This window comes from Nicotiana tabacum, chromosome 3 (genome assembly GCF_000715075.1).
Source record: "Nicotiana tabacum cultivar K326 chromosome 3, ASM71507v2, whole genome shotgun sequence".
NCBI classification, from domain to species: Eukaryota; Viridiplantae; Streptophyta; class Magnoliopsida; order Solanales; family Solanaceae; genus Nicotiana; species Nicotiana tabacum.
Window position 1 is genome coordinate 106,459,868 of NC_134082.1, and position 24,036 is coordinate 106,483,903.

At 35.5% G+C, this 24,036-nt stretch overlaps 3 protein-coding genes across 4 annotated transcripts; 1 reads left to right on the forward strand and 2 right to left on the reverse strand.

Moving 5' to 3' along the window:
• The first annotated feature begins 541 nt into the window (after positions 1-541).
• On the forward strand, positions 542-3,014 carry LOC107799592 (F-box protein At5g67140). The gene is made up of 5 exons (XM_016622729.2): positions 542-827; positions 935-1,081; positions 2,018-2,153; positions 2,439-2,537; positions 2,661-3,014. The coding sequence occupies exons 1-5, from the start codon at positions 712-714 to the stop codon at positions 2,853-2,855; spliced, it is 693 nt and encodes a 230-aa protein (XP_016478215.1). The 5' UTR covers positions 542-711; the 3' UTR covers positions 2,856-3,014.
• A 439-nt stretch (positions 3,015-3,453) lies between these two features.
• Positions 3,454-7,975, reverse strand: LOC107799589 (PI-PLC X domain-containing protein At5g67130). Its single transcript, XM_075249743.1, has 9 exons — positions 7,717-7,975; positions 7,405-7,527; positions 7,162-7,299; positions 6,959-7,057; positions 6,563-6,866; positions 6,254-6,477; positions 6,078-6,164; positions 4,741-5,178; positions 3,454-3,735 (listed from the first exon to the last, which is right to left on the reverse strand). Exons 1-8 carry the CDS (start codon positions 7,801-7,803, stop codon positions 4,996-4,998), a joined length of 1,245 nt encoding a protein of 414 aa, XP_075105844.1. The 5' UTR covers positions 7,804-7,975; the 3' UTR covers positions 3,454-3,735; positions 4,741-4,995.
• A 3,282-nt stretch (positions 7,976-11,257) lies between these two features.
• Positions 11,258-22,658, reverse strand: LOC107799590 (histone-lysine N-methyltransferase CLF-like). 2 transcript variants are annotated; one of them, XM_016622728.2, is made up of 17 exons: positions 22,361-22,658; positions 20,796-20,897; positions 20,352-20,677; positions 19,333-19,494; positions 18,470-18,554; positions 18,174-18,317; positions 17,978-18,025; positions 17,809-17,880; positions 16,926-17,644; positions 15,805-15,958; positions 15,221-15,441; positions 14,877-15,008; positions 13,697-13,787; positions 12,266-12,313; positions 12,053-12,181; positions 11,875-11,952; positions 11,258-11,791 (listed from the first exon to the last, which is right to left on the reverse strand). In XM_016622728.2, exons 1-17 carry the CDS (start codon positions 22,421-22,423, stop codon positions 11,600-11,602), a joined length of 2,766 nt encoding a protein of 921 aa, XP_016478214.1. In that variant the 5' UTR covers positions 22,424-22,658; the 3' UTR covers positions 11,258-11,599. The 2 variants fall into 2 exon arrangements, with proteins under 2 accessions (XP_016478214.1, XP_075105845.1); XM_075249744.1 differs by having other exon boundaries at positions 18,174-18,380.
• Between the last annotated feature and the right edge of the window lie 1,378 nt (positions 22,659-24,036).

Below are 24,036 nucleotides of genomic sequence, written 5' to 3' on the forward strand. Positions count from 1 at the left end.
GTTATTTTACAACACAACAGTAAATGTGACAACATCCGAAGGGAAAAGGTAGAAAATAAATAAAAGGGGAAAAGGCGAGTTCCTTGCAAAGAGGAAGAGCAACGAGAAACCCACGTGTCGTGCCCAAAATCAATGAATACACGCAAGCTAAACGTAACGTCATCAACGAACTAGTAATAATAATATATAAAATCAAATTCAAAGCTGCCCTTCTGAGTTATGATTACGCAAAGACGCAAACTCCACAACTTCTTTATATATATAAGTACATCTAAAATACGTAAAGAGTATATACAACTTTGTATCTATCTAAAAAGTCAAAATTTTTAGGTTAGTCGGGTAAAACTTTTAAATTGATTAATTTCACCATGATGGTCTATCATTAAAAATGTTCTCATATTTGGGCTAAAATGAGGAGCTAGTTTATACTAGTAAATTCAACTACCTGATTCAGTGAATGAAGATTCTAAAAGCTACTGCATCTAGAAGGAAAAGAACATGGATGTACTAACGTTAAAAGGTGAATGACATGACGAAAAGATGACCACACTTTACTTTCTCTCTCCTACTTGTCAGATTTTTATTATTTCTCTGTTCCAAAACTTGCATAACTTCGACTCCTTCTTTCTTCTTCTTCTTGAATTTTCTGTGTGTGTGTGTTGAATTTTGAAGCCCTTTGTTATTTCTGTAATTTTCTTTTAATTTGGTTTGATGAAGCGAAAGGGGGTTGGAGAAGTAGATGATCAAGAAACGCCAATTGATAGACTGCCCTTTGACCTCTTGGCTCATATTTTTGCTCTGCTTACTTGTTTCAAGGATTTGGCTCAGTTAATTTGCCTATTCTTTTTCCTCTACTTTTTCTTCTTAATTCCCTGTATTTACCCCTTTGTTTCTGTTTCGTCTTGTGTTTATTTGGCTGCTGCTTGTTTTGTAGGACGAGCGCTGTGAGCAGGAAATGGAGAGAGGGGGTGAAAGAATCCTTAGCTAGAAGAGAATTTTTGAGTTTTTCTGGCTGGAAAGTGAATGATGATTCTACTACTCGCCTCCTTCTTCATGCTTACAGTCTCAAGGAACTCGATATGTATGACTTTTTAAGTTTCTTATTTTCTACTCTAATTAAGTAAATTTATTTCCTCTCATCTCATACTCTTTTAGATAATCAAGTATAATACATTTGTCAATTTATGATAAAACACATGTTCTGTCATCTACATTAGGCTTTTTGATATCATTCTCTTTAAATGATTGATTCAAAAAGGTTTTTGATAATATCAGAAATTAGAATGCTTATATTAGTGACAAAAAGTTGTCTGAAGAAGTAGTGAATTTCTTGTACTAGTTTCACTTAGACTCATTGAATCTTCTATATCGCCACTTAGACCGATCCCTGTTTTCTTCTCAACTAGAGCAATCGTTTTCTCTTTTTATCTGTGTCAAGTAGGATAGAGCAAAACCATAAAGCCTTGCTCTTCAATATTTGGAAATCCGGCTAGGTCTCGACTATGTGGCATTAACAGATCCACCAAATCATTATACCTGCAGCTGCTCGCTCTTTGATCAGTGATACTGATACAGCAGCCACTAGACTGATAAAGCCATCTAATCATGCAGCTTGAGTTGCTGGTATTAAAGACCAAGCCATCTCGGCCCGACAGCATATATTTGGAGCTCAATATGAGATCCTATTTTCTGCAAGATTCAATTGAGTGATGGCTATTCTTATTAGTCTTTACATATCTATATATGAATCCCGTTCTTTCTTAATCAGCTTGAAGCATAATAGGGCATCTAATCAAACTTAGAGGTATTTTGCATTTTGCTATGTTTGGAATCAATTTAAGATACTAGTAACAAATGACAAGGTAAAGTGTGCCGAGTAATGGTCAGTGCACAAATGTCTGCAAACCTTTTTGGTTGTTTCAACTTTGGATAATGTCACTGATGACATGAATGTGGCTAGTGATGAAAAGGAAGACACTTCTTTATTGTACTGTTCTGAGTTGTTTGCTTTCTTCAGCTCAAGGAGCCGTTGGGGTTGTCAAATAACGGATCGCGGGCTGTACCAATTGTCCACTGCTAGATGTATTAGCAATCTGTCATCACTATCTTTATGGGGCACTACCGGGATCACAGATACAGGTGTTGTTCAGCTGGTATGTTATCCTGTGCACTTCATTTGTGGATCTTATGGGAGTCCCAGAAACATAATGGACATCTTTCTATCACATATATATATTACATAAATACAAAATGAAACTTTAGAATATTTGTAAATTATACTCAGATCTGGCTCTAGAAAGCCATCCTTTTTCAAACAATGCACTTGAAGCACAATGCATTGCAATTTGTAACAATGAGGTTTTTCCTGCCCTATACTTTTGGGTGAAATAAGCTGCTTATGAAAAGTTTGCCTCATTTAGTTTTGGTCTTTTGGTTAGATCTCCAGAGCTTCTTCTCTACAGCATCTGAATATCGGTGGTACATTTATAACAGACATATCCTTGTTTGCTATTGCTGGTAGCTGCCCACACTTGAAGGTAAATTCCACACCTTAAGGTTGCAACTTGTACAAAATGATCAATTCACTGGCAGTTTCTTACTTCTGTATTTACCTTCACTCGGTTTTGTTTTTAAAGAATACTACGTAATATCTTTTGCAGACTATTGTGTTGTGGGGCTGTCGTCATGTAACTGAGAATGGACTTCTGGCTTTGGTAAATAAATGCCGCAAACTAGAGTCTATTAATGCATGGGGCATGAGGGTTACTGTGGACTGCTTTATTGGCCTACTCACTATTAGCCCAGCTCTACAGATACAACCTAAAGGAATGCTGCCTAATATTGCTGTCTTCTGAGGAGCCTTCTAAGTTCCTATGTGATTGCAACTAGTATATATCTTGCTTGCCAATTGTTGGATGAACAATAATGCTTTGTACAGATTCTTTTTGTGATTCTCCTTTGTATTAATTTGGACAATTAATTGCCTGCAGTAAGAAGACATCCTTTACATTTAATGGCCATTTTTCTGCTTGTCAGATGATTCATTAGAGTTCCTTACAACTTCTGTAGTGTTCATTTCAAAGTCTGCTCCTGCACCGAAATATTAATTCTTGACTACTTAAACATCCATGTTCTTACAAGTGAAATAAATCAATTCTTGGCAGTCAAATGCCCCAAGAGTCGAGTGGTTGGAATTTGGGAAGGGTGAGAAGAATGGTGAGATTTAGGTTTAAGCTCAATTAATGTTTATCAGACACATTTACCAAATAATTACTTTACAATTCAGCTGATTTTATCAATAATTGCATCATCCATCCATACAACTTGAACTTTTCTTTTTTAACTCGAGGGTCGAGAGAGGCAGACACAACAAATCTGCATGTCTCTTATTAGTCCTTAGTTACTACTACCATTGAAATATCATCTTCAACATTTAGGATTTGTATAATGCTTTAAACAAACAATGATTCCACTAATGGGGCATAATAATGTCACATGAGAGAAACCTTATTGTAGTATTTATTATAGTGGTCTAATCTAACATGTGAGTACATTATATTCTAGTTCAATTCTCAAAGCTGGAAAGTGGCACTACTGCATAATTGTGATAGTGATTACACCGCAGGCAGAAACTCTGAAGAGAAAGAAAAAGATTGCATGATTGACACTATCATTCGTTGAACACAACTAATACATTCCGCTAGTTTCTACACCTGAACTGCCCTGAATAATAACCTGAAGAGAAGACAACGAAGAAATTGGGCGTCAGAGAAAAGTTCTCTAATACATAAAAAGTTTTAACTTATATCCTATGACTATAAAATCCAAGCATGTTAACACTTTAGGTAGTAAATATTAGGAACATGATATGCCTTGAGAAGAGTACAAACTAGTCCACCAAAGAAGCACCATAACAATTTGTAAGCTCCACTTGGTGTTAGATACTTAACCAGAAAGTGATTTGAATATATCATTAATCGCGAAATCATTCGTTAGTGCTTGAAGATTCTTAAACTGTGTTGAATAAGTACTTCTTAAAGAAGAAATATCTGAGAACAAATAAGGAAAACCCCTCACATCATTTAAGTATGTAAATCACTTTTTAGTAGAGTTTTTACTCACATTACTCTCACTCCTGCTCCACAGACTTTATACTAGACACTAGCCTTTATTTTCACTTTCTGCCAACCATCAGTAAATACCATTCTATATGCTCCATGTTATCCCCCTCTACTATTACATGCCAGCAATCTTTTGTCTCAAAGCATAAGGTAGATAATAATTTAGAAATGGTATCTCTTCTGAAACTTTCCATAGAGCCATAGTGTCAACCCCACAAATGACTAAACAAATTCTCCCCAAGGACAAACCACATATTGAAACCAGGCAAAAATGTTGGAACCACTCCAGGCTTGGTCTGGTAAAAAGATCACTGTCACATTGTTAAAAGCAGTAACCACCCAACTGCAAATCAAATGAAAATAGCTGAATTGCCTTAGAATTTTCAGTTACCACCTCCTCCAAATCAAGCATCTTCAATAATCAAACTAATTCAAGAAACTCAGAGCGGAAGCATAGCGTTTCACAACTCACAAAGTCACTTATTAATATGACTAGAGAAAGTCACATTTTCATACCGGAAACTAACAAAAATCCACTTGAAAAATAGACCACCATTGTAAACATATCAAAGGAAAAGAACTGGCAGCTAGAAGATGACCTGGGATGTGATAAAATTACCTGGTACATGTTGAATATTCTTCTGCAACCCAATGCCTACTTCTATGTCAAACTCCTCCATAAAATTACAAGTTCTTTTTGACTAGGAGAACAAACTTCAAGCTGAATGTTCCTTGTTCTAACATGCCGAAGTGGGACTCTAGTGTATACTGTACCTATTCCGACTCCAAAAATCTACAGAGGAAAATATAGTAGAAATCGAGCATCCGTGGATGAAACTGATGGAAACGTCTGCCTGAAACTCTTTTCTTCTTCTCAAAATAGATACAAAAGGATTACAGAAGACAATGAAAATAGGTATATGATTCTAGAAAAATGGATTGCTGAAGCATGGCCTGTTAATTGCACAGACCCAGAAAAACTTCCAGCAGCGTTGGTTGCTGTTGGAGCTGCATTCGCTGCAGTAATATTCCTACAAACTCCAAAACGTTCTCCTGCCTGCAAAAAGAAAGTCCATTTAATGCATAAGTTGAAAAGTAAACTTATGCTCTCATGTATGCCTCCAATAAACATAAACAATAAGCTTAAATCTATCTCTAATAGATCCCTCAGGATGTTTGCAATATCCATGACGGCAAAAGCTTTTTTATCAAAATAACCATTTAGAAGCAATGTAACCAGGTCAATGTTAGAGATTTTCATGGTTCATGCAAATATCCTTCCACAAATGAAATTATATTAACATAAGTATAAACTGATCACACCACTAATCAACTCATTTTAAGGTCATGAGTTGTATTCTCATAAAACCTTGCAAGTTTTTATTTTGAGAGACAGGTTAAAGGAGGAAGACAACATCCTTAAAAAGAGCTTTTTGGCCACCATATAGAAGCAAAACGGTGTTAGTTAACTATCCTACTAATTTGTAAAAAAAGAAATCCGTTGATGCAAGTGGAATGTTAAAATGTCATGGGCTAGACCAACTACTTATCCATTGAGTAACTTTTGCCCATACAGTGAATACTATGCCAAATTTGTTTAGATTCACAGGAACAGAAGTTGCAATTGATGTTTCAAGCAACTGTTATCTGATTATAATCACTTAAGTAGTAATGCTATTTCTCGTCTTGAAGCTTTCTTCAGAAGCTATTTCTTATTTTGGACTTCTCAACTTTTTATTCTAGACAGAAGTAGATTACTTTCTCTACTGTCGAATTGAAGATATGTATCACTTACAGGCCACATAATTCAAACACAGGATCTGCTAATAAAGAGAAGTTCAATCATGGTTCTTCCTCCTAAGTCTCTTCATACAGTGAGCCTATGCTGCATAGACATGTGTTTACAGTTCTAAAACAACTATCCAAATATCAATATTTGAGAAAAGATGGATAAACCTGGCATGCCGTGACCGTCGGGCAACCACATAGTGTCTGACCGTTCATTCGATCTAAAACATCAAAAACTCCTCCTCCATCACTTCTCTGCAGGAATATTCTTTTTTCATAGTCAATGTTGAAAATTTATACTAGTAATTTGAATTAGCATCATTAACCAGTAAATTTTTTAATACCATGTAAAAGTTTACTGCCACATAATTGGGCATCAGGTTGCCTGCTGCTTTGAAACAGGCACCAACCGTATCAACTAGTTGAGTTGAATGCTCTTTGCAGGCCCCGTTTTGTACGGCAACTGTGGGAAAGTAATTCATTAGAAACAGAGAGGCGCTTCTGGAATTAAGTGGCTTTGATTCCTTGCGGCTAGAGCATGCGCCAGGCACCACTCCAGGGTCTCCAGCTGAAACATTTATCATATATGATTACTAAAGAACCAACCCACAAACCAGAATCACCCCAGAAGTGCACATTAATTTAGTACTTACGCTCATTTTCGACCATGTATCTCCACTGATAAGCAATTCCTTCAGCAGCTTCCTTTGAAGAATCAGAAGTAAAAACCAACAAACGATGATTCTTTTTAACCATATCATTCACGGTGGGCCAATCGTCACCCTTTTTGGGCATTTTTGAAACAGGAAACCGATACTTGTCCAACCCAGCATCAGTAAATACCCTTGTTAAACCCTTTGGGGTATGTACATAATCCTCAATTATGATGGTGACTATTTCTGTAGGATTTGCACTCAAAAATGCTTCCACCTCTTTCAAAGTGTTGATTGCAGGTTCCTAAAGAAAGCACATTTTACGTGTTAACATCGGAAGAGCTACTCAAAAAGCAATCTCAGTGCAAAAGAAGAGAGGGAACTGTATAGCATTACAAAGGCAGTGAAGTTGTAACATTGGCCACGAAACGAGTGACAGAGCCATATATCATTCTCGAAATCGTACATATCCAGCATCAATCCCCTCACTCCATTCTAAAAAGATACATGAAATAAACATAAGAACTAGAAACAAAATACAAGGAACATGTCTATAAATGTTGAAAAATATAGTTGGACAAGAATAAGGAACCACATACTCTCAATTGGTTAGTAACAGTATCTTCTTGATTATAGAATGTAATTCTCTGAGGGCCAGTCAATAAAGGTGCATTTACAATTGAAAAGGCATTATGAGTCACCAGCCACGAGTATTTGTTGAAGGGCAATCCACTGATCTGCCCATCGCCAAGTCCAAAAGCAAATACACGTCACTCTCATTCAAAAAATAGAAATTTCAGAGCACAGTAAATAAAGAAACAAAAAAGAAGCAAATAGCTTACAACAGAAGTGGGTTCAGTAGCTTGTCCTCTAATGCAAAAGGGCTGATTCTTTCCCAATTCAGGGCAGTTACCACAGTATAAACCAGCTCCACAGTCGGTAGCCGAAGCACATGAATTCTGAAGCTGTAATATTCATCAAATTTCAGCTGAAACCCAGAAAAGAAAATTGAAAAACAAAAATGCACGGATCTGCGGATGGGGTTCACGAATTCATACAATACAAACCGCAAACATACTAAAAAAACAGCAATGTCCATTTTTATACTTTCTTGTAAAATAAGGAATAATAAAATCAAGAAAGAGAAGGAAAACCTGGGAATTGGCACAGTGGACAACTAAGTGACAGAGTAACAAAATAAGGTAACCATTGGAAGTTCTGCTGTGTCTTCTTCTCCACATACTGTGCTCCTTAGACAGCACGGGAGTTGTTGAAGAGAAAGCAGTAACTAGTCTTTGATTAAACAAAACGCAGTCGCATGTATAAAAGGGAAAAGAAGAAGATAGAGGCCAAAAAAGTCTTTAGAGAGGGTGGGATTTATTTATAATAGAGACGACAAGGAAGATGCCAATTTTTGTGCATCAACCCAACTTTAGTTATTGTTTTACTTGAGGCAAGGGCAATTAGCTAAAGCCTATTAATGGGATGCTAAAATTGACTGTTTTACTAATAATATATCTATCTACACGGAGAAAATTTCACATTAGACCAACTATGCTTTATACTTTTCAATTTTATAGCCCATATTACAATTTACAACCAACTAGCCCAAAAATAATAGGTTAAGATTTAACATCCAACTCCAATAGGTTCTCAAAATTACTATTTAATTTTTAAAAAAGATTCCTCAAGCTTTTAAATTAATTTTCGAATCAGTAACTGTGACTCAGATATTAATTCAACAAATCAAATTTATTTGGGTAGTGAAAATTAGATTTTTAACAAGCTTAAATATGTGAGTTTAAATTTCGAATTTGATTTTGTAAGAATTGGAGTGGGTGTTATTTAGACTTGTTAGAAATAGTATAAGGAGGTTGTATATAAAATTTGAAGTCATTTAATGGAGATTTGGACTGGTTTTGAACAAGAATTGCAACTGAAAATCGTGGAAGAAGTTCGTTTACAGATGCTTGTATAAAGGTGTATAAAAGTGTATAAGGTATGTTTCTACACTCATATACACTGTTATACAAGATTATACATAATTATACAAAAAACTGACTTCGTCTTCTTCCTTGCGTCTTTTCTGAAATTTAACTCAAATCTACTCCAAATTACTTCAAATTTAAACTTTGAATTCCTTTTGATATTTTCAATCAAGTAGAACAACACCCAATCCAAACAACTAATAAATTCAAAAAAACCCCATTTTCAAAAGCAAAGCTTTGAATGGTCTTCAATGGTAGACTTCTACTTTTCAATTTTCTTACATTGCAAGCAGGTGACACAAGAGGAGAAGCAGAAAATATACGGCCCCTTGAAGCATATGTAGCAAGATATGAGAAGAAGAGAGAGTGAAAGAAATGATTGTGAGAACAAAGAATTAACTCCATAGTTTTTAGAAGCAGTGGTTGTAAGAACACAAATTTTGAATTTGCAAGTGCTTTCAAAATATGTACAATGTGGGTTAGGTAGGGTAAAACTCAAAAACATGAGCCATTTTTTGTTATGGTGTGAAGTCAAGTGTATTTTCTTGTAATTCTTTCTATTAAAATCACGAAGGCCCTTAGCAAAATGTCGTTCGTCTTTTTTACCCTTTAAGAATATATTTTATATTGGACAAAGTTGTAATTTTAGTTATTTTCCTTATATGCAGGAATATTCATTAATTATTTTTCTAATATTAGGGACAAACATTTAATTAATAGCCTAATATCTAGGACTTTGATATGAAAAATCATATAATTATCTTTTTGTTGTGAAATTTATTGTTTAAGAGTCATTGACGTGCTCTATTTCTTTTTATTTTTTTATAAAAAAGTTTTAGGTTTAGTGTTGTTTGTTTTCTTTTTCTTTTTAAGAACACCTTTTCTTCGTATAAGTTATGTAATTTGATTATACAATGAGTTACAATAATTTATTCACTTTCTAATATTTTTAAAATAATTCATATAGTATTTATTATTAATTAAAAAATTAAATCAGTTGCATTTTATTTTTGAAAAAAAATTATTATTTTCTATCAATTTGTTAATCCTGTTTGAGTCTTCTAAAATGAATTAGGGAATAACTTTTCAAAAATAAATCCAAAAAATTCTTAAATTTTCAAGGATTATATGTGATTGCTGAAATTGAAAAAGAAGCATGATAACTTATGAACTTAAAATGATTGAATTAAAAAATTAAAATAAATTTTTAGTTAAATATATTGACTAATGATTGAGAACTTGTATGAAGATTCATTATTTTAGGAAAAATTAACTTTTATTTTATCACTCAAACATAATATTTTAATATATTATTTATATAGTATTTTATAGTTCTTTCTTATTGAGATAGTGTACACGCGCAAAGCGCGTATCATAAGATTAGTATAAATTAAAAGTACTCCCTCCCTCCGTTCACTTTTACTTAGCATGTATACTAAAAATAGATTTCATTTTTAATTGTCACTTTACGCATATCAAGAGAAGACAAAAAAAAAATCATGTTATATCCACAGTATTTATTACTCATTTCAAATCATTTTCTCAAATCCAATAAAATATGCATCAATTAATATGGGTATTATGGTAAATTATGCACTTCATTTATTATTTCTTAAGGGGTATAAAAAATTAAAACGTGTCACGTAAAAGTGAACGGAGAGAGTAACAAATATATAAATAACTATTCATGTATTGGAAAACTGATAAAATTTGTCAAATCCACGCGTAAGGCAAATTTCCTTCTTCCTTTTTTTCTTTTTTTTCTTTTAACGCACGTTTGCAAAATAGTTTTAGGTTTCAACTATCATCAGCTGTTATAAAATGAGCGGACCAATTTCTTATTTTGTTGCATAAAAGCTCTAATCCTTCAGTTCATAGTTTTCGTTCTCTTGTTTTTTCTTTTTTCTTTTACAGTTTGGGTGGTAATTTTTTCGGAATCAAGATGTTAAAATTTTGAAAAATCTCAATAATTCAGTTGATTGTCTTTTTAAACTTTTACCTTTTTAATGAGGGTTGGATTCCCCACCTTGTATTCCTCCATTTTCCCTTCTCTACCCCTATGTAATACTAATTTTTTAGAAAAAGTCATAATTTTAGTTAGTAAAATTGAGTCCCTAATTAAAGTCGGCACTTGAATCGTGCTAGTGCTACCCAATAATATTGGCACCTCTTTATAGGAGTAAGTTCTAGTGGGGTTTTCTTTTCACGTGGTGGTGGGACACAGCTTAGTTTTGTTGGCTTAATTAAAATTAAAATGGGCAATTATTTTTCGTCAGTGTTTTAAATGAAACGGCGCCCTCTTTCTGTACAACGAATAGTTCGGTAAACCTATATAAACAGCTAAGAAAGTCAATGCTTAAAATCACCCGATTGCATACACGAAATTGAGCCTAGTCACGCTTCAAACACAGAACAGCATTTGACAATTCACTCAGGCAAACACGTAGAAGCTGTTAGGCCACCGGTGAGACATGAGGCGAGCATCGAGTTCAACAAAGTTCACGAGTTTGACCAAAACCAAAATCAGCTATCATTAAAAAAAATGCTTATTCACCTCTGATATTTAAACCAAATTATATTAACTTATCATTAGATAATAGAATAAGGTGAGAAAGTATATTAGTCGACTATGGTTTACGCACAAAATTTTAAGTGCACACACACACTATGCATGGAGTGCGAGTAAAATGCTATGGCAGCAGAAATATCAGCAAGAAATTCATGTCACGACCTCTATTTGCTCCCAGAAATGAGTTCCACTCAGATTTGGGCATACAAATAAACATCTACAACTTTGTGTTGTTTTACATGAAAACCATGAAATTGAGATCAGTAAGCCTGTAATCATATTCCCGCTCAAAGATTACACTCGGCGCTGAAAGCAGCCTAGCCAAAGATTAAAAAAAACAGAATCTGATTAATAATCCTGGAGATGGCAATAGGTCTCCAGTCTACGCCAATGAAACGATCGCAAGTCAATCAAATAGTCAATGTAGATGATATTATGTTGCAAAAAGAATGAACCAATCAATAAGTAAATCAATACTCATTATGTATGCTTCTTAGCGCGGCCGCTTGAAGGAGCAGCATACTCTTTCTTAGAACCAGATGCCTCGGGCTTTCTTGCCCAGGCAGGTGCTCTATCATGCGCATAATGATAATCATAGAAGAGTTCCTCTCCTGCGGACATTCTTTCTTTGGCAAATATACCAACTCTGTGATCCCCAGCCACCATAATGACCTGTCAAAGAGTTATCTGAGCATTATTGCGTTTACCATAGGCAAACCTGTCCTGGAAATGCCTATGCAAATTTCAGCAATTACCTTGGCATAGCAATTTGGATCAGGAGAATGGTTAGCAAACTTCAACTTATCGCCTTTCCGATGAGCATCAAGCACAAACTGCATATGAACAAGCCAAGTGATTCACGTAAGACCCAGTTGGGGCCCTAACCCTAAGGAATAACTTAACGAGGTACAGAGGGCAAGTCATTTCTCATGCCTGATTATTCAAATTGAAGAGAAACGAAGAATTTTCACGATCATAGATCTTTCCACGCTTATCAGCTTCATGGTGTGAGATTATTTCACCAGTATACTCCCCTAGGTATTCGTGCTTTCCAACACTATTCTGTTAATGCTAAACATGAGCACAAAAACAACAAGGATCTGCAGATATACAGAGAAAAATCATAACACTGTTCTTAGATATTACCTTCAAGAAAGCTCCCCAGCCAGACACATCAGATCTTCCAAGAAGAACCTGCAGATTAATGTGAGGTTTTAGGATTAGCCAACAGCTGGAATTTGACTACCTTCATTCTTAACTAGACCAGTTCTAAAGCAAATACATACATGGAAAGGGTGAAAAAAGAAAAAGGGAGGAGCACCTTTTTTAAACCTCACAAGACCCTCAAGTGAGATTATAAACAACTAAATTATTTACAACTATATCTTTTTCAACTTTATTCATTACAATGTCTCACAATGAAATCCACAATTAAGATACTGCCAAAAGCATGAAAAATGTACTAAACTTATAAGCAAATCTTCACATTAAGTTTGATCCATAAAAGTGATCTTATCTCCATCTTTCTCTTTGCTAAAATGTCCTACATTGATTAAGGGTTTAGGTGGTCTCATTGGTGTTGGACAATCTTCACCTCATGAGCTAACTTTCGACATTGAGTTAGGTTCTAAGGTTCATTTTCTTCACATGGTAGCCGAGCCAAACTCATCCTGTCATCCATATTCTTGGTTTACCTAATGTTGGGCTATCATATTATGGTGTCTATGCTCCAAATGTCTAGTCCTGGATATGACAATAATAATCAAATTGCAATTAAAATAACTAATTCAACATCTTATATACAATAATGCCGATATCAATCCAGCTCTTCCAAGTTGAAATTCAAAGAATCAAATGCTTGTGGGATCACTTAGCATGTCATTGTTTGAAGACACACTTCTTTGAAGCGCATGGCTCCATCCATGATGCGCTAACCTCTTGCATCGCATCTCTTTATCACTTTATGCGACGAAGTAATGGCTTTTAATAACACTGGGTGAGTTCATGAACTAACTTTTGGGGTTGAATTAGTTCTAAGGTCCATTTTCTTCACTGATCTTCATAATTTTTACATGAAATTTGTGATCACACTGACAGCTTTAAAGTATCAGCAGGATAAGATCAACTATAGTAAACATGGGGGCAATTCAGCAAATTACCAAATTGCAATAGACTTGAACATTATAGAAAGGTACTACGAGAACAAGTAAAAAAATGGCATATGAACTGAGAACGAGACAGTAAGTATCCTACAAAGAAGACATGACTCAACAATCTAACCAAAACAATGATGAAAACAAAAATAGCGAGACAACTTTCTTATAATTTAAGAACACATTAGAGTTAAACATAATCTGTGACATGAAGTAAAGGTATCCACTGAAAAGATTGGTCAATACCCAAAACCTAGAACTGGTAATGCCAAATTCAAAATTTCTCCCTCTAATTAAACTTGGAGAACAGAAAAAGGAGGAACAAATAACAATCACTTGGCTTCGTGGCAACCGCCAACTTCAACGAGAACTAACAACTATCCCTCACAAAAAAGTAAATGTATAAATAAATAGAGATACTTACACTTTGTTGTTGTTTGAGAAGAAGCTTCATGTTCTTGCATTCATAATTGTCACCTCTTTGTGAAGGAATACCTAGAGACCCATCACCACAACTGCAAGAGCCAATTTGCGACAGAAGATGAAGGATATTAAAATGAATAAATTAGCTCATTATGAAAGATAAATTGATGCTGATGTTCATTCAAGCCTGGAAGGGCTGTTCGTCAGTTGTCACTTGCTCAGCAATTAATAATTATCAATAAAGTTGTTCATTTACCTTGTCAAAAAAAACATTGTCCAATTTAGGGAGAGAAAAAGCTACACAGTTGTTACATAGACGGTTTGGTTAAGTATGGTAGAATAATAAAGATGCACAGTGATTTTGTAGTAATAGCTTAAACTTTTAGGGGTCAGTTGGTTGGTCGCACGATGGAAAATAATCCTGGCATAAAATTTGGCATGATTAATACAATGTTTGATTTGCAACACAAAAGTAGGATTACTAATGTAACATCTGAAATTCAATATAAATTTTGTTTACTGGTATAAAATGCTGCATAACCAATGCAGCCTCTGGTTTTAGGTATTAAACTCTCCAAGAATCCACGTATTATTTTATATCAGGATAGACTTTAGAATAGTCTAAAACGAGCTTAAATGGAGCAGTATGGTAAGCGAGGATTCATATTGCCAAATCCAACTTGCTTGGATAGAGGACTTCTAAAGAATTTAGAATAAGACCACATATATTAACTGCAAGTTAATAAGAGTATACATTGATAAAATACCCTTAAAATAGATAATCCTTGCATAACAAGCTAACAATAATCCATATTGTTATTCACAGCATAACAGTCCCTTCATAATTATGCACCACATATCAAGCGCTTCATAATGATTCACCACATGATAATCCATATATTATAATCTCTGGATAACTAGTCTGTCAACCAAACAAACACTCTAAGTGGCTTAAGTGGACACATGCAAACTGAAAAAATAAGATTAGGCTTTGGAATTTGGATAAAGATGATTGAGAATTTGGAGGGACGATACGAGAACTTAAAAGCACTACATGTGCGGAAATTAGCAACTTCCAGTAACACGAGATACAACAATAACATGGGCAGTGGGCACTAGAAATACTTCTGTAAAACTAGAGAAAAACAGAAAATAATTCCATAGCACTACCAGGAGCTCACCTGATCCAACAATTTCGACAAACATCAGGATCGCATTCCCTGTCTGCAGCAAAGCAAGGGCATTGCCTGCTTCTACACTGACTTTTGGCACAATGACAACCACGGAATTTATTCTTGCAACTCTTTTGGCATCTAGAACATAAGATTGACAAAGTGTCAAAACAGAACTAATTAATAGGCACAAAATCTGCAATCAAAAAGATGTTCAAGAGACGGCAAAAGAAAATAGCAAACCACAGAAGGCAATAAAATTGGTAAAGCATTGTGCACTGTAAAAGGACACTAATAGTCCAGGTCCTACAGTATTCTCTCACTGAAGTTTGTAGAGAAGAATGCTGGCTTACCCACAGTATTTTTCACAGCAGGTTCCATTTACGATGCAGGGGCACTCCTTTCCACACGGTGCTTGACAATTACATGGATTATACTGCCGACAAGGCTTATCTTTCCTCTCAGAGATCCATTTCCTAGTTGCATGATATCCAGCTGACTTCCACGTGTATTTTGAGCGACGAACTTTACCTCTTCTACGCAAAAATCTGGATCTTCTCCGTGCTTGATTACCCTGAAGTTGAATTCGGAATAGGATCAACCAAAGTGGAGATAATAATATTATTACTCCCTCCGGTCCACAGTAAGTAACCATTTTACTTTTGGCACACCCATTAAGGAAATACGAACTCCTAGAGAAAAAAGATGTATTCACTAAATTAACCTTAATTAATTGCTACCTTAACACACTGAAATATGAAAATAAGGGCAAATTTTGAAAAAAATAAAATTAATTCCTTCTTGATTATGTAAATAGACACTTATTTTGAACCAAAATAAAAAAGTAAAATGGTCACTTATTGTGGACCTGAGGGAGTACTATTCATCAAGAAGAACACAAAGCAACATGCTGATGAACAATGTCAAATATACTGACCATGATTGTATGGCCATCACCCTTGGAAGAGCCTTCAAGAATTCCATTCATCCCATCACCTAATCCTGATAGCTTATTCCTGAAATTGTTCATGTACTGGAACACCTCCCAACAAGTTTTCAAACCATTCATCATATTTCGAGCAATCATACAGCTGTATGACAAATAACATGCTCAGGTCAGGTTAAGAATCACTAAAGTGAAGGGAGAAAAAGGAGAACGAACTTTCAATATGCAATATTAGACATTACAAATTAAAAGACTAAGAAGGAAGAGGGGTTCATACAGTAGGTTGCTGCATTAGATGAATAACTTAGAGTGGCTTCTCCTAGTCCCCTATGCTCTTATATTTGACTCAATTCGTGTCATGAAAACTAGACCAATCAGCTTAAACTAGGGTTAACTCTCAGCCAGTGAAGTTGCCACTTTATGGGTCGTTATGAATACAAATCCAAGATAAAAAGCAAAATACTAGTTGTAAGTGAGGCGAGGTTAAAGCAAGAATAATGACACATTCAATAGTATCCTAGCAGAGATGTCTTCTTTCCTGCACAGATCCAACTCTAGAATGTGTACTTATTTCTTCATTTAAGGCATGAAAAATACTATAGGAAGGCAATAACTTTATCTGCAGTGATTCGATATCCTAATAAACAACTAAACTTAGGCACCCACAAAATGGTCAAGATAGTGAATTGACAAGAAATCAAGTAGACCGGGTGAACTTGCATGCTCAGTGAACGCAGAGTGCAAATGGTTTTTGTATTAACTATCGAAGAACCAATCTATCGCATTAAGCAAACAAAAGTCTAGCATATTCACTCGTCTGGGAGGAGTATTGACAAGTGAAGCAAGAATTGAAAGCACACGACCAGATCAAATGAGAAAAGTACACTTGATATTTTCATTATGCAGGTTCTAGTTTGCTTAGCATGAAGGCATTTGATTAAAAAGCTAGCACAAGAGTTTCTTCATAGACAAACGTTAGGCAGCATTCAAGAGAATAATTTAAGAAGATATTACACAACAGACAATGTTGAGAAACGAAGTATTTGCAAGCCAAAGAACTGACAAGAACATGAGTAGCCATGATTGAGAAGAGTAACTTGAAGTTAACTGACCTGCTCCTGCCAAACATTTCCAGACCTTTCTCAAAGAGAGCCTTTTCAAGTGGTCTCCAAGATATATCACCATCTATTTCTTGTTTGCAGTTATTCTCATCCACAAACTCACTTTTCCTCAATGTGTCGTCACAATTCATCCCACGATCTTCGCTGGTAGCGTCTTTATATTGGCAACTGAAACCCTCACCTTGCAAAGAATTTTTACTACCCAATACTGGAGAGTCTTTACTTCTAGACCTTCTACCACTATGAGATGGTACTTTTTGTGAAGATAAACTAACATCTTCGACATCCTTACCGGAATTAGAGCTGGGATTCATGTCTTTAGACGCTAGACTTCCAGAAGCTACAGAGCCAGACTCCACAGCTATCATTTTCTTCTGTCGCTTCTTAATGGCAACTACAGCATGTTTAGCTATTCTCTTGTTGTTCCTTTTGTTGCTCCCCACTTTACTATCAGATTTTTTGTTAGATGGAGAAGCAGAATGCTGAACAGAAGAGATGTTACTTGACGGCTTAATCTCTGAATCACTGCTTTCAGAGATGTTCTTTGCATTTGATGAAGCACTTTCGCTTTGGCAAGACTTTGATCTCCTTGACAGATGCTTTCTACCTGGCACATGAATATTAGCAACTTCAGATGATCGGACAGGGTTTTCTCCATGATTAGCAAGCTGAGAGGAGGTAAATCCAGCTTTTCTTTCCTTCTTCATGGCCTGAGATGAATAAAAGAGCTCACAAGGTTAGTAGGTACTGTTGCCACATCAGGATCAGAAACAAGCACAGACCACATTAAGAAATGATACTTGTTCATCAACAAAAAAATTCACGTCAGGCCAAAAATTGATATCAGAAATTATATAAAAGAAGATCCAGATACCAGGTGACAGCAATTTGGGCCACAGGGCTCCATATCCATGTCGAGAGAGTACCATGGTAATTGTTTTTCAGCCTAATGAATTAAGGAGTAAAAGACACTATAAGCATCCGTGTCTACTGCGCAAAGTTCTAAGCTATGAAAATAATTGGTTAAATGACCATTCACGTACTGCAAAAATCAGATCCTGTGAACATCCATGTAATCTACAATCAAAAACCTGCAAGTGAGGGCAAAACAAGACAAAAGTAAGTGAACTGTATTCAGAAGGAATTAGTATGAAGCAGAAAATCAGGCAGACAAACAAACAATATGAAATACTAAATGGAAGACAAGAAGTCAAGGAGGAACCACCGATAGATACATACAAGGCACCGACGACAAAACAGATTGTCAAAAGAATCCAGAGCAACATCAAGAGCTTTGTCAAGAAATAAATGTAGAGTGCCTTCGATGTTCTCATTCCTTGAAGTGCAAGCATTTTCTTCCTTCACAAGATCTTCATATCTTGCCTGTGTAAGATGTTTTATGGTGGATAATCTCAGCAAAGCGAGCAAAAACCAAATGGGAAACAGCTGGACAAGAGTTCGCACTATCACCAGCTTTTATTAGATAATGAATGCTTAAAAACAAAGTCTAATAATTCTCTAAACCAAGGGCGTACTTTGACTTCACTGAGTTTTCTAGATAAGCACTGTCCTAGCAAATCTAACACTCTGTCAGACAAGCCGACTTTTTTGATAGCCATACTGCAAATAAGCAAACAAAGATACATCATGTTAGCCACATAATTGGAGTAGATAGCACAAATATAAAGTGCCAGAAAAAGTTCTACATTAGCAAATAGTCTAGCCACAAATAGCAGACCATAGTGAAAATCTTATAAGCCATGCTCCAACCTCAATACCTTGGAAGCCAGGTTTCCGTATTACTTTCTACACCCTTGATATTTAAAATTTAAACATCTTTCATATGTCTGCAAGTAGAGACCTCCTGGAATGAGTTTCAAAGGGGATCTTTGTGAAAGAAATTCAGTTTTTAAGAAACTGCTTCATCATATTAAGTGATCAAGAAGATGAATGGCAAAGTAGTTAAGAAAAAGGATTAACAGAAGAGATCCGTATTCAACATCAACAGAACAATAATCTATACTACGGTTAGATAGTGTAAGATCTGAAAAGTGGCAGTGAACTCATAGTTGTATGCAAATAATAAGGCAGGACTACTATTAAAGAAAGACAAGAATAACATATATACAACATATTACGACATTTCAGGGCATATTCTCTATCCAAATACCGAACTAGACCCCAAGAAAATATTGATCTGGTAATGTCATGTGGTAATGTGCTTATGATCCAGCAATGGACCAAAAGTTTTGCTGCTCTACGAAACATGACCCCATAGCTTCGGTGTGGAAAGAACATTCTCTGAGATGACTTTCCTAAATTCTACTACAACAGAAAATGAAATATTACAGGAGGAGACAATTGAATCCAGTATTTCTTGTAGGTTAATTATACCAACCGCAGCATAAAATCTTCAGATTCCACAAACTCCCTTTTTTCTTCTTCATCGTCAAGTAGTTCTTCCTCGCTGTCACTGCAAATTAGAGCTTCTCCACCATTTTGGTCATAATAAATTCTTCTACGACCAACCACTGATTGATCCTCAGTCATCCTCTGATTTCTGCACCACTCAAAGTATGATCAGAACAGTTTTAAAATAGCAAGACCACCAGCTTATAGTCTAAGTGATATCAGTGGGCATATTCCACGAAATAGGTGTGGGTTTGATTCTCACTACCTTCTTTCCTTTCCCTATCTCCCTATGTAATGGAAAAAAATTAAAGTAATAATAGAAGAAAAAAATAATCATGAAGAAGAATGAATAAATCTCGGACTGTTACAAGTATTAGAATCATGCTGTTACACGTTGTTGGAAACTTAAAGTCAAAAGAAAATAACATGATCAAAGTCATTCCCACCCAGGAGGAAAACCATTTGATACGAAAACCACTTAAATGTCATTGTCTTACTGATCAAGTAGATCAATCCCATCTCCTTATGAGAACAGGCATCAAATGAAATGGCATAATGCGGAAAAAAATACTAATAATAATAATAATAAAAATAAAATAAAAATCGAGAGCCTATAGGATCATTAACTGTACAGAAGAAAGTCTAGAAGCAGATGGCAGTAAAGTTCAATGGTAATAAATACAAGACGTTAAGAACTAAGCCTTTATAAAGGGTGAGGATAGGTGGTTCAATGTTGCTGTCAATGCATCCATTGTATCATTGGATGCAACTGTTAACACCTAATACTGTTGTTTGAAAAAGGAAACAAGTGACCAATTGCAATTTGAAGATGATCAAGGAAACAAGTGGTTAGACATTTATGAGGTCCCACGGCATGCCATACACAAAGTGATGGAAGAACCTTATGTATATGAAGCAAGCTAAAAATGGGTAGATAAGGAAAAGAAGAGGCACAATTCAAACATGAATACCATACGATTTATCTACTAAGGCAATTTAACACACCTATCCAAAAATATCCATGTAGTAAATGGAGGTAGTCTTTTCACTTCAGGAAGTTGTATGGGATGCATGGCATCTTTGACAGCAATACTAGATCCTAGAAGAATTGCAGAAGAGGCATATCCATCATCTTCAGAACCATTGCTATCACTATCCCCCGTGTTGGTTTGAATCCCATTTTGCATATATATTGCATCCTGCTTCCTCTTAGATAAAAGATCAACACTTATATCCGCACCATGAACTATAAGATTTCTTCTCTCTGTTGACAACTTAAAAAGATTTTTTGTCACATCATCCAACTTTTGTGCATTTTCTTCTGCCCTTTTCTGAAAGGAGAACGGTACAGCTCCATTGGTTGTTAAAACATTGTATAAGTACTTTGATCGAGATACACAACCAAGCAATGGGGAAAGTGGGAGCAAAAGTACAATAGAGAAAACACACCTTAACATAATCAGCACGTCTAGAAGCAGCTCTTTTTTTCAAAGATTCAATAACTGATAATACTTCATCAGTTTCTACAGGTGTTCCTTCTGGTGCATCATTCTGTCCAGAGCAGTATAGCATTTAATGATACAATGAGTCACAAATGGAAATATGACTATATAACTAAGCGTGGCTAGAAAATGACAAACATGGAAGAAAAAGATTAAGATAAATAGTTTTCCTGTCCAGAAGTCAAAACTGCACGCCACCGGCATAATTGATAAGCAAAAGGATTTGAGAACAAGAAAATAATTTTAAGAAGACCTTGTGGAATCAGAAGAAATAACCTTATGAAATTTAAAAATAGTATGAACATCTAACTATGGTTTTACACATAAATTGTCAACGGATGTGGTCTTAAATCATAATATGTGAAACCCCAAAGACCAAGAGACCAAGAATCTACACCACACCCAACTTCCAACACTGTCACCTCTTTTATAGCGGTGGTGTCTTGTGGACACCTCAACTGTTCCAACACCATCATTAAGACAACTCAAACGACAATTTTTAAACACCATCTCGTAATTTGGAGCAAAGGGTCATTCCAATAAAAATGGGTCCAATTAAGAGATGGGATAGATCATCATACTCAATGGAATCAAAAAAATGAAAGACCAACTAGAAAGAGAAGAAGAAGAAGATCTTCTTTCAAAAGGAGAACAAGAAGATAGTCGCACTTAGACAAAAGAGTACCATGCTTCCCTTGATGACCATTCAGCACATTGAAAATCCTGAGTTAACTACCACAATCCTACTATCTGTTCCAATGTAATTTAACATATTATCCTACAAGTCAATTGGAAACAACTCAAATTAGTCAGGTTAATAAGGGAATATCAGTCCACAGTTAGTTTTCCAATGTTAGTCACTCCTTCCATAGTGGTTAGTTGATTAGGAGGTTAGGGATTCCCTTCTCCATTTTAATCTGGTGCCGTGACTGGATTCTCATTCAAGGAAGTAATGGTGCCTGCTCAATGATTATTCTTCATTTGATCCCTTAAGTTCTGCAAAATTTCCCATTTTTACTTTAAATTTGTTACTGTTTGCTGCACTGAGGTCAATCATCAACTGGCTGGTTTAATCATAAAGCCCCAAGGCTGTTGCAGTCCCTGTCTGGGAAGATGCAAACCATCCCTTACACTTGAGTCAATGTGCCATCAACCAAACGACAAAAACACAAATTAGACGTGAAATCCATAATGTATCACCATATACTGTAGTATACCCAAAACTGATGCGAATGATAAAGGGCACAGCTGGAAAATCTTTACAAAGAAACCTACAGCATAGTTTTATACCGTAATCTCACAAAATGCGTTAACCCTCGGCCTTGAATAAGCTCCAAGAAAAACAATGAAGCTGATCACTCGCTCCATAAAAGCAATAAAATCAATACTCAAAGCTCCAACCTCATCCCCAATATAATTTTGAATAAAACAAAGAATCATCAATCCAATTCCCAATTCAATTAAAACGCAATTGAGTAAACAGTAGAGCAATAATGGGAATAAGAACTTTACCGGAAGATCACTGGAAATTTGAGATTGGGGAGTTGAAGGAGAGCCATTGGACAATGCTGACATTACAATTGGCGAAGATCCGAAGCTTAAGATGCAGATAAGCTCAATTCGCCGATGCAGCTCCAAATAAAGATGGGAATCATACAAAACCAGAGAGACTGAGAGGAATCAATGTGGGGAGAAATTGATTGGATGGGCCGTAATTGAAACCCTAGGATTTGGGATTTTTGAAGCCGCTCTGAGGAGAATTTATTTTGAGATTACACTCTCTATTCTGGTTTGGCGTGAAATGAGTTGCGGCCTGCGGAGAAGGAACATGGTGTATTTATATTAAAATTTGGTGGGAACTTACTCCATAGGCTTGTCGTTTTGAATTTTAGCAACGTGTCAACTATTTGGGAAACTAGTATTGTTCTTCTTCTTTCTTTAAAAATAAAAAATAAAAAATTACTATTGACTATTGTCCTTGCTGATTCTTTGTACGTTGAACACGAGCAAATGACTGAAGGAGTGTACTCGTTATACTTACGCTGTATTAAAAGGAAAATTTTCTTTCACCGATTATATGCATCAAACCAAATATATACATCGGATATCTACATCTGAATATTTACTGTATATTCTTTCTTTAATACTGTACTAGATCATATGTGTACATTGTACATTGTATATTTATATTTTAATACCATAAATCAAATAATTTGGTATTTAATGTTGGCATTTAGGTCTATCAAACTCTATTTGAACAAAATAGATGGATTCAAAAGAGGAATGATCGAGGATTAAACATCGAATGATCAAGTCGAGCATTACAACTCAAATTGATATAGCACCAAACTTCACTTTGTACCTAACTACTTAATTTGAAGAAGTAGCTCTCGCTCTTAATTTATCATTTCCTTTCGTGTATTTAGAAATATGCTAAAGTATTGACCACGATCAAAAAGTTGTTAAAGATCAAAAGACGCCAAAGTATAAGATTGAGAGTTTCATCATGAGCAACCCACCTCTTAGAAGATAGTTGTTTACTCCTAAAATTGGATAACGATTAAACTTATAATGTGATTTTAAGGACACGTAATTTCACCTAATACCAATTGATAAATATGAACATTGCTGATAGAAATTGACAACAAAGTAAAGCAAACCAGTATTGAAACGGAGTTCAACCCTCGAGTTAGAATACCCTCGAACTGATTGATACCGGAACAAGCAAAAATAAGACAAGCTGATGAACAAGAGGGTATAAGCTAAAAAGAGTATTATATTGCCTTGATATGTGAGAATCCAAGTCCCTTACAAATGATTGGAACTCCCCTTTATATAGTAGAGGAATTCTAATTATGGTATAACTCTAATTACAAAAGAAAATCCCATGACTAGCTAATTAACCGTTCTTGATTTGATCAGTTCCAAGATTCCCGCCATGATCTTCGATCAGTCACGGATATCTCGCTTTTCTGTTATTATGCTATCTTTGATCTTGCTCGATGTCTGTCTCATTTAGTCTCGATCATTACTGGCCTCGATCTCGACAGGTACCTCGAATTCCGAACTCGATACCTGGTCTTCGTTCCTCAGTCCGATCTATTACGGGATCGGTCTTTGATCTCGACAGGTACCTCGAATTCCGAACTCGATACCTGGTCCTTGTTCCTCGGTCTGATATACTACGC

Bases quoted from the DNA above. Each gene is read 5' to 3' on its own strand.
- LOC107799592 (XM_016622729.2), top strand. From the start codon at position 712: ATGAAGCGAAAGGGGGTTGGAGAAGTAGATGATCAAGAAACGCCAATT. The intron at 1,082-2,017 runs GTATGACTTTTT...TGCTTTCTTCAG, and splicing joins AGTCTCAAGGAACTCGATAT to CTCAAGGAGCCGTTGGGGTT. The intron at 2,154-2,438 runs GTATGTTATCCT...TCTTTTGGTTAG, and splicing joins ATACAGGTGTTGTTCAGCTG to ATCTCCAGAGCTTCTTCTCT.
- LOC107799589 (XM_075249743.1), bottom strand. From the start codon at position 7,803: ATGTGGAGAAGAAGACACAGCAGAACTTCCAATGGTTACCTTATTTTG. The intron at 7,058-7,161 runs GTATGTGGTTCC...GTATCTTTTTAG, and splicing joins CTGTTACTAACCAATTGAGA to AATGGAGTGAGGGGATTGAT. The intron at 6,478-6,562 runs GTAAGTACTAAA...TAAATGTTTCAG, and splicing joins ATACATGGTCGAAAATGAGC to CTGGAGACCCTGGAGTGGTG.
- LOC107799590 (XM_075249744.1), bottom strand. From the start codon at position 22,423: ATGTCAGCATTGTCCAATGGCTCTCCTTCAACTCCCCAATCTCAAATT. The intron at 20,678-20,795 runs GTGTGTTTTCTC...TTCTCCTTTCAG, and splicing joins GACGTGCTGATTATGTTAAG to AAAAGGGCAGAAGAAAATGC. The intron at 12,314-13,696 runs GTAAGTATCTCT...ATTAATCTGCAG, and splicing joins TTCTCAAACAACAACAAAGT to GTTCTTCTTGGAAGATCTGA.